Below are 9,556 nucleotides of genomic sequence, written 5' to 3'. Positions count from 1 at the left end.
GTGGCCTTTTGTAGACACACAGCCACAAACTCCTTTATAAATACTACATGGGCAATATGCCTCAACATCTAAATACCTTTGGGGAAAACAAACAATAAACAAACTTGTCAGTTTGTTTAATGTATAGAAACATTTATAATGAAGCCTAGGGACCCTAACATTATTTTGGCGGTATACGATATTACAGTATTTTTCATACTATAACACTCTTAACAAAATTATTGTAAACATAGAATGATATGGCTGACACGCACTAAAGTATGACTGTTTCATAATCAGTAATAAACAAACTCTGTTTACAGTACATATTTTGTAATGTCTGACAACATATATCTGATTACAGCGGATACTACTGTATATTTTTGTAAGCACTTGGCATTGACTTATTCCTCCACCTTCCTGTCTCTTATTGCTGTCCAAAGAAGGAAAATCAGCTTTGTAATGTCTGTAAAGGGGCTGGACTTTGTCAACCATATTTTAAGCTTGTGTAAGGTACATATTTCACGCTCGACTCAAACCAGCCACCTGCTCCTTCTGACAGCAGGGGGAGTATGTGTCAAGCTGCGTCGCTAGCAGATACACTCACACAGGCACACATACGATTTTAGATTATAACTGAGAAGCTGAACCAAGCTTTAAACTACATGTAAACTTGTTTGTGGTGGTGGAGTATGTGCAGAATACTGTAGGCAATCATTAGATTCAGTAATTTCGAGTATCTTTGAATTAAATATGAAGCCATTAAAATAAATAATCTGTTACTTTACAATAAAATATTATGCAAAAAGACACAAATAATAGCGTTTAATTACATTATAATTAACTCCTAATTTATATCAGGAAGAAAAACACCTAATCGTTTATTTTAAACTAGTATGTTTGGAAATATGTCCAGTTTTATTTTATAAAGAGTGCTTTTTATATTTAATTTATACACAATGTATATCAGCACATTATTATATTAAAGACTCTAATACATAACTAAGCTCAGGCAATACCAATACTGTACTGTATTTTATGAAGCAACTCAGAGCTATGTGCCAAATAAGGTATTTCTTAGGCGCCGCCTAGTGGCCGTCTGTTGGCTGTATTTAGTGTCAGTTCTCCAGTGGATGCGCGTGGAGAAGCAGTGGATAGCTGTCGGTGCTGAACCAACAACATTCCTCACAACAACTTCAGGATCTTCTTATTTATGGCTGTTTTTACATGGTGGAAAAAAAAAAAAAGATTAACATCGAAACAGTTTTGCCTGCTGGACCAGACCTTCTGATATCGCCATTCGCGCTCTAAGGCAAAGCCTATTTTTCTTTTGCTCGGCATCTTAAAACACCCCGCAAACTGCTTCAGTGTGTTTCAGTCCGCAGGTAGTGAAATTCAATGCGGAGTTGTAATTTTCTCCTGCTCGTCCACGCCAAATACACATGCCCTAAATGCATACAACACGAAGAACGCCTGGAACCTCCAATGTGATGCATCGGTATAAAAGGAAAATTACTCGGTTAAGATGGGTAATAAACAAACGATATTTACTGATGAACAGCTAGATGCCTACCAGGTAAGAGTTCAAATTATATTGTTAGATTTCGTCTTTCTTTTTATTATCGTTAATGTATATTTGGAATACCCAAAACCTAAACTGATATTTTAACAGATTTGTGCCAAAAAAAAGTTTTATTTTTTTTTAAAGTTCAACTTCCAAATATACTGTATGTTGTTTTCATTTTATGAATTGTATATATAATGTTTATTATAATATATATATATATATATATATATATATATATATATATATATATATATATATATATATATATATATATATATATATATATATATATATATATATATATATATATATAGTACATCAGACTATTAAGGTTATTTAACGATGCTAACTACACAATATACACTAACATTGTACATGTACCGGTATTTAATTAATAACAAACCCAATACACTTTGCAGACCCAGATAAAGGATAGCAAGATCCCAAAATATTTGCATGTGGGTGGATCCTCGTCTCTGCAGCATTATTCTTGTGCCCCAGCGCGCAAATTGAGATTTCTACCTGGTGTAAAATGGTTTGGATACCCAACCTTTAAATTGCGCACAATATTATTATTTATTTTATTTTGGATTCAGTTTCAATACACAACATAGGTGCACGGAGATGACAGAGAACACATTGGCAATTATGTACTACAGACATATTCTTGACGTATATTAATATTATTCACAAAAGTTTAATTTCCAAAAAGCGTAATCTGGCATTTTGAAACAGCGCGTGTATATCTTAATGCGGCTGTATCAAATACTGAATGCAGGTTGAAGAAGTCAACATTAATATAAAACGTGGTAGGGGTAAGGGTTTGGGAGATAAAGAATTCCTTGACAATTCATTCACTTCTTGTTGTATAGAGGTCTTCTTGTCTGGTATATCGACTGCTTAATGTTTTGAGTATTGAATTGAACGTAATAATTGGTACTGGAGTGTTGCTAAATTAACATACCTTGTAGACGAGGGTAATCTGTACTTTTAGGATAATGCGGAACTCAGAATGATAGAATCAGGGTACTGTGATATTGCTCACAGCAGAATAGCTAATTACCAACATGCGGGCGGGCAGCTGAAAATTACCTTTGCAATCTATTTTTTTTTTCTTTTTTTTGGCATTTCAGGAACTCTAGATTTTTCGATAGATATTGTCAGTACACTTCTTTATGTTCCGTTGTGCAAACCGTCTTACTTTAGGCAGTTTAATTGAAAACGCGCATAATAGCAAAAAGACAGGCACTTTAGAAATAAGAGTTTCTTTCGCTTCCCCTTGGAATACTACAGGTATTAGTAATGCACTTCAAATAACCTGTGCCTCCACCACGTGGCTCGGTCAAGACCGCAGTTGTTATTAACCTGTATTTAGATGGTTTTAAAAGGCATTTCACTACAGAACTTACATTTTGGCAATGAAGGAAGCTTACCAGAGGCTGCTGTTGTGACATTTTGGCCAGAGAGGTTGTGCAGGCTTCCCAAAGCATGTATTACATTTTCAGCAGAGGCAGCTGATGTAAACCCCGTAAACATTATTAATAATAACTAAGACATAAAGCAGATTCCAGTAAATATGAACCACCAAACCAGTTTCTCCAGTTAGGATGTGAAATCACAGTTAATAGTCAAAGGTATAGAGCACCATATATTTTTCAAATATACTTATGCAATGGCAATCATAATCCTATGCATTTCATGTGATGAGCAATGGGGTGTCATAGCTGTGGTGATATCTCAGGACATAGCCAGGGTCCTCTTTAAACCTATTTGTGTTAGTTGCTTTTAATTTCAAATGAACTCATGGCCAATGTATAATCGCAATATATCTCTCCAGGGCGTGTGCCATAATGGGATATTGACACTTCCGGGGTGGCTGAAAGCACTCAGCTTCACCTGGTGGTTACTTAAGCAGCATGTATCACACAGCAGCTTATACAACATTCATTTTATTGTATATCTGAAAAGGTTCCCTAATGAGCCAATGGCAGAAATAAAAGAAAATTCATCAGCCTAAGAGAATGTGGGAAGAAAAGGCAAACGCTTTTTCAGCTGGAGCTCATGTATAAATTGCATTATAAACCTAAACTAGAGGAATGTGCAGTAAATGAGCAGGCATCTGCATTGAGGAAGTAAACAAACTGAAAGATTAGGCCTTTCTAATTAAGCTGAGTGCGCAGGCAGATAAACAATGGAAGAATGTTGTAGACAGACAGGAAAATAATGGGAACGTGCAATTCAGCTAAACAAGTTAACTACAGTACCAGCAGGAAGGATCATTTCAAAAACAGCAGTCATGTTTGCGTCATGAGTGTAATCTGTTTGAATAAACATGCCCGCTTGGATCAATACAGATAGCTTGTGTGACATTGTCTTAATGCTGTAGAGATCCCACTGTGTAGAGAGAAGGACCGCCACACTGAGATGGAAACATACATTATTCAATTCTTGAGATCGATGGCTCTTGAGAAATTAATGATCTGACAGCACTGGGCACCAGAGCTCGTCAGAAAGATTGGCTTTCTGCATCAAAAAAAAACTCTGTCATTCCAGATGGATAATGTATTATGTGAATTTATTAAGTGTGTACTGTCTATACAAAACCTACTTTAGCCAGCTACATTTGGCTGAATAGAAAACATTCAGCAGTGGTTGTTATTGTAATGTTAGTCATTGGAAAATAGCTGTTAAGTTAGTTATGCTTATGGAAATGGAATCATGTCTTAAAACATTTGTCTTTAGTTAATTAATATGTCAGTGTATGGGATCATCAATCACTTATATCCATATAGTTAATAGACAATGAAAGAATTAAAATGATTGGTGGATGATTTATGTATATATGTACCAGTATGTGTGACTCATATGATCCCCCAGCAGCCTGTCCACATCAGAAAACCACACAATTCATCACAATTGACGGTTACTACCTGAGGAAGATATATGAATGTAAATGTACAGCTAATTCCATTTAGCTCTGATGTTTAATAATTGTAGTGTATTGTTATCAAAAACCCTTAAAACATGAGTTTAAAAACAAAAAAATCCTGACAAGATAGCAAACCTGTTTATTGCATCCCTGGGGAGCACTAAATCTGCATGGTTAGGTGTTTGTTCACTCAAGGCAAGGCTACTTCAATATAGCAACAAGCAATGTATTCTAGAAATAATATTGCAACCTGAAAACGATTTGTTTAGTGATTTTTTTTCTACAAATAAAGAGATTGACCTGATGCAATTATTTATCTCTTTGTGATAATAAATATTATTTACCGGTTGTATTGTCTTTGTACAGAACTTTAATTAGTCACCTGACTGCTGTTGCATTGTGATTGCATCGATTTCTCTTTGTTTTAAAGCTGGGCAGCATTGCTTAGCTTGCTCAAGGAAGCTGCAGTAAGACAGAAGATTGTGATGCATTAGAGGCTGTAGTTCTTATTCAGAGTCTCTCCTCAGCAGTCTAATGAATGGACAGGCTTGGCTTTTCCTTGTAAGATTATGGTCTAATACAAATTCAATTTGCTTTTATAATGTATTGCTTCCCCTGGCAACAGTTCATAATAGCTTTGTATTTTATTAATGTAAATAATTCCACAATACAGTGTTGTTAAATCACTAAGGATTCAAAGACATATAAAAAGGTTTATTTAAAGTTTTACTTAATGATTGAGTGTTTCTTCAATGTCAATATTACTGTAACTGTCATACAGTATTTAGAGTAGTTATCCCATATCCAATAAACTACCCTTATAAAAGTTTACCACAGCAAATATGAACAGTGATTTTGCAAGTTATACTATGCATTTACCATAGTTTACCATGTCTTTTAATATGCTTTACCTCTGGGCTTTACAATGCTTACCTATGGTTTGCCGTGCCTTCACTGTACTTTATTATACTTTACCATGCTTTTACTATGGTAAACTATGGTAAGGACACTTATACATACAGTATACCGTTTTGCAAAGGTCCAGTAGAGTTGCAATGATAACAATATCCCTATTGCTAACAAGAGATAGGAAAATAGACCTTGCTTAGAAGGGATTTTTCACCTTTCAAGAACACCAAGAAAATTAAAACTAAACTCGAGTAAGCATTTGCCCCTTAGCATCATGGTAAAGTACAGGCAGTCTTATGATGCTAATTATTACAGGAGCTGCATTAGTTGTTGCCACCTGTACCACAGCTCATTATCCTGTTTCATTACAGCGTCACGCTTTGGAAAGAAATGGAAAGAGTTTGATTGTGTTTCTGACAGGAATATCACCTTTCTGGATCAGTGAGTTTCAAACACACAGCCCTGAGCCAAACTGGGATATGTGGTCTGGCAGGTGTTTGGCAAACCTGCATGTACCACATGACTCAAGATAGGTTCCCAGTCTTCTATTGGAAGCTGTTTAAGAATTGTATTAAAGGGATGCTCAAGGCACATTACCCTGCTAAGGAGCTTATTTCTTTTATTCGTGGTGAAATGATACAGTATACATTTCTGCTAAATAGTTGATTAACACCTGAATATTTCATAACAACAGGTCACCACAGGTGACACATCTTATACAAAGAAGAGGTCATTGCTCAGGATGTTGGTTTGTCCAGTTGGCCCAGATGGACAATGTGCCGGCCAGTTTATTTCCTAGTTACAGGAGAATTGTAACAAATTTGTATTTTAATGAGCACATATCACATTTTTATGATAGATAAAAGTAGACACAATTGCTACTTTTTGGCCACGTCATTTGGCGAACATTTAATAATTAAAATTAAGAAATAGGTAATTGTTATGGGATATTCACATATTGTTTTAAATTAATGTTATTATTATTATTATTATTATTATTATTATTATTATTATTATTATTATTATTATTATTTCCTGGACCTAAAACATGTACTGTGTATGTTGACAGAAGTTCATTATAATTTCTCATGAGACAAGTCTATGTGGATACTGCACTATACGAAACATAAAAACTAAATATGCTTTGGAACGCCCACAAACCTATTATAAAATATGCTAACCAGCCCTCTACCTACGTAGTACAGTAAAGTCCTTTGGTTACATTGTAAAGGTACGATACAGGGCTTGTATGGTCATTACCAGAAGGATCTAGATTGGGAATGGCCAATTCACAGTTTGACAGTGATACTTTTACAAACACCTCCATTATTCAGATAACAGAAGTCCCACTGTATTCATAATTGAAATAGCAGTACCAATCATTTTCAAAGTTATTAGGCCTATATGACAAGTGTTTCGGTCTTTTCTTTTTCAAGGCCTGAATGCTGATGATAAAGTCTGCTTTGATATGTGTGTCTGGTGTTCTGCCCTCTTGATGCATTACTGCCAGGGTAATTAGGCTCCTGTTTCAGATTGCGTAGCTCCAGACTTCATGACATCACAGCACTCCTTCTCCAGGAAGCCACCCTTTTGTTCTGTGTAACATATACTATAGGCTAAAGAAGGAGTATCTTCTACCATAGGGTATCGAGGGGTTCAGTGAAACCTAATAATTGATGCCAAGCAGGCTTGATAGCTTCCCTTGAAACTTTAGACAACTTAGATAATACCTCACTGAAGCCTTTAAAGTTACTGCTGATTGTCTTAATGTATGTTTTTTGAGAATTTACTCAAGTAATTATCCTTGGAATTAGCTTGCTCAAAAGCAGTGATTTTTGTTGTTGTTGTAAGTGTTCTAGTTTTAAAGATGAATGCCTTTTTATGAAGTATTTCATAATGTTTTTCATCTTTAACAGAACCATAATAGTTATACATAGGAGACACTGGGGTCAATGGTTAAGTGTACTGTTGCTTTAAAGGCTACACATGTTTTGTCGAACCTATTGCTGATTTGCTGGTGCAGTATGTTTAGGATCTGGCTAAGGCCTGGACAAGGCTCATCACTTTACCGCTTTGAAAATAATAATAATAATAATAATAATAATAATAATAATGTGTTATTTTGATTATTTGTGAAGGGAAAAGAATAAGCTTCAACCCCTTGACAAACAGCAGAGGTTATGGATATGGAATATCACATGTATACTTGTAATATTACATTTTCCATAAAGCATAGTTCTTTGAGAAGTTTTAAAAACAGGTATTACATATTATTATTATATTATTATGGAAAGTTGTTTTGCTGCTATAACAATTCTTCAGCATTTCATTCAGAATTTCTTCCTGTCACTAATACCAGGAGTAGCAGCAAGCATGTTTTAAGAGGATAATGTAAACAAAATGGACTGTCAACAAGGTACATTTTTGATAAGTACAATGGAAGACTATAGAAAACAGACACTGAAGAGCAATGCAGTTAACATGATTGTGGAACACTGGTTACATTTTAATGAAAACAGGACAAGCATATGAGAACAGACAAGGAAAGGAACTTGCAGAAGATTTAAATATGTGCTTCAACACTTTTCTGCTCACTTTTATGTTTACAGTAGTAAAAAAAAGTGTTAGACGTTAACAAGAACTGGTATTAGTTTCTGAGCCATCAAGGACACAAGCAGCTCTCCTCAGCCTCTCTACTCTCCTTATATACATGGGGCCAAGTTCAATTGAAAAGCAATTGTCCAATTTAACCTGACCACATTCCCACCTGGATCTGGCTGCTCTCCAACTAATTCTGTGACTGCCAACACTGCTCAGAATTGTAAAACGTACAATATTACACATTGTCTGCTTCCACTTCTGTGCCAGTTTCTGCTCAAGATGCAAAGTCAGGAGGAGCAGTTCTTGCTGCTTGATCCTGAGTCAGCAACGTCCTGGCAGGCAGGCAGGCAGGCACATACCTATTTTAATGGTGCAAGAAAGTTTGGCTGCAGCTTTGATGTTATACTGTAAGTTGTTCAGGACACAAACACAGTACAGTATGCACTGTCATAATCATTTTTTGAACAAGGACCCTCGATACAGGTTAATGTGTTAAATTAATTTCCAATTCTTAATTAACATTTGTGTTTACAAGCAAACACTCCTCCAACAGGTGCTGTAGGGATAAGTAAATACAGAACGATTGGGGTTTGAGCTTGTGTTGCTCATTTTAGCTGCTTGGATTGTGAAAATCAACATACAATTGGGAATCGCTTGTATTTAAGGCAACAGTCCACCAGATCTCATTAGTTTGTATTGCCTATAAATTCCAAAGGGGTTGAAAGCAATAGATCTCATGTGAAGCACATGCAAGGGAGAGAAGATGGCACGCTTTCAAAAAGTCCATTGTCATTTCCCTTAGCATTTTTATACAAGAATTATTGAGGACAAAAATGGTGTTGAGAGCAACAAGATACGAATCACAGAAACAAATTAGAGAGAATGGTCTGGGTGTTTTTTTTTTTCTTTTAATTTGACAACAGTTTTCTGTGGAAATATCTGCTTGCAAATTGTAATATATCTTTACTGTTCTGGCTCTGGTCTAGTTCAGGGTCAAGTCCCGGTCATGTCTTCTTGGATTACAGTCTTCTTGTTTTCTTAATTTTAAGCAACATGTGTTACTGCACCCTATATGACACTACATCATTTTGCTCTATTACCTGTATATATATATATATATATATATATATATATATATATATATATATATATATATATGCACAATTCAAAGAGTTAATGTCATATTAATTTCTTTTTTATGTGTCTCTGACTATTTATTTTATGATGTCTGCTATCATTGAGTGGTTCTGGGTTCTGTTTTTTCAAGCAGCGATGAAAGGTTATATAGTGAGAGCCATTAAAAAAAAAAAAATTAAATCGCATTAATATTAACGTATATCTGATTTATATTTCCACAAGTGTCAGGTCAATGATTGAGAGAGGAGGGTGTTTGTCAAGGTGTGGAATCCAAGTTTAGACTGGCAAAGCTTTTTCAGTGAAATTCTTGGTGTGAGGTGCCTACTGCCCTAGATGAGTGACACTTTGGGCTGACTGACTCCTGCAATCAAACCACACGGCATTCATCATGCTACCCTTCAGATAACAAATCCACGATGACAGCTCTGGACACC

At 35.4% G+C, this 9,556-nt stretch overlaps 1 protein-coding gene across 2 annotated transcripts in view; it reads left to right on the top strand.

Moving 5' to 3' along the window:
* The first annotated feature begins 1,115 nt into the window (after nucleotides 1–1,115).
* LOC117429854 (calcium and integrin-binding family member 2) overlaps nucleotides 1,116–9,556 on the top strand; it is a 33,640-nt gene continuing 25,199 nt past the window's right edge. For both annotated transcript variants that reach the window (XM_058995025.1, XM_058995026.1), the window contains exon 1: nucleotides 1,116–1,555. In XM_058995025.1, coding sequence (XP_058851008.1) covers nucleotides 1,505–1,555 — 51 coding nt within the window. In that variant the 5' untranslated portion in view covers nucleotides 1,116–1,504. The remainder of the gene's footprint in view (nucleotides 1,556–9,556) is intronic.

This window comes from Acipenser ruthenus, chromosome 21, assembly GCF_902713425.1.
Source record: "Acipenser ruthenus chromosome 21, fAciRut3.2 maternal haplotype, whole genome shotgun sequence".
Taxonomy (NCBI): domain Eukaryota; kingdom Metazoa; phylum Chordata; class Actinopteri; order Acipenseriformes; family Acipenseridae; genus Acipenser; species Acipenser ruthenus.
The sequence above is the reverse complement of the archived record's forward strand: the minus strand, read 5'-3'. Positions and strand labels throughout refer to the sequence as shown.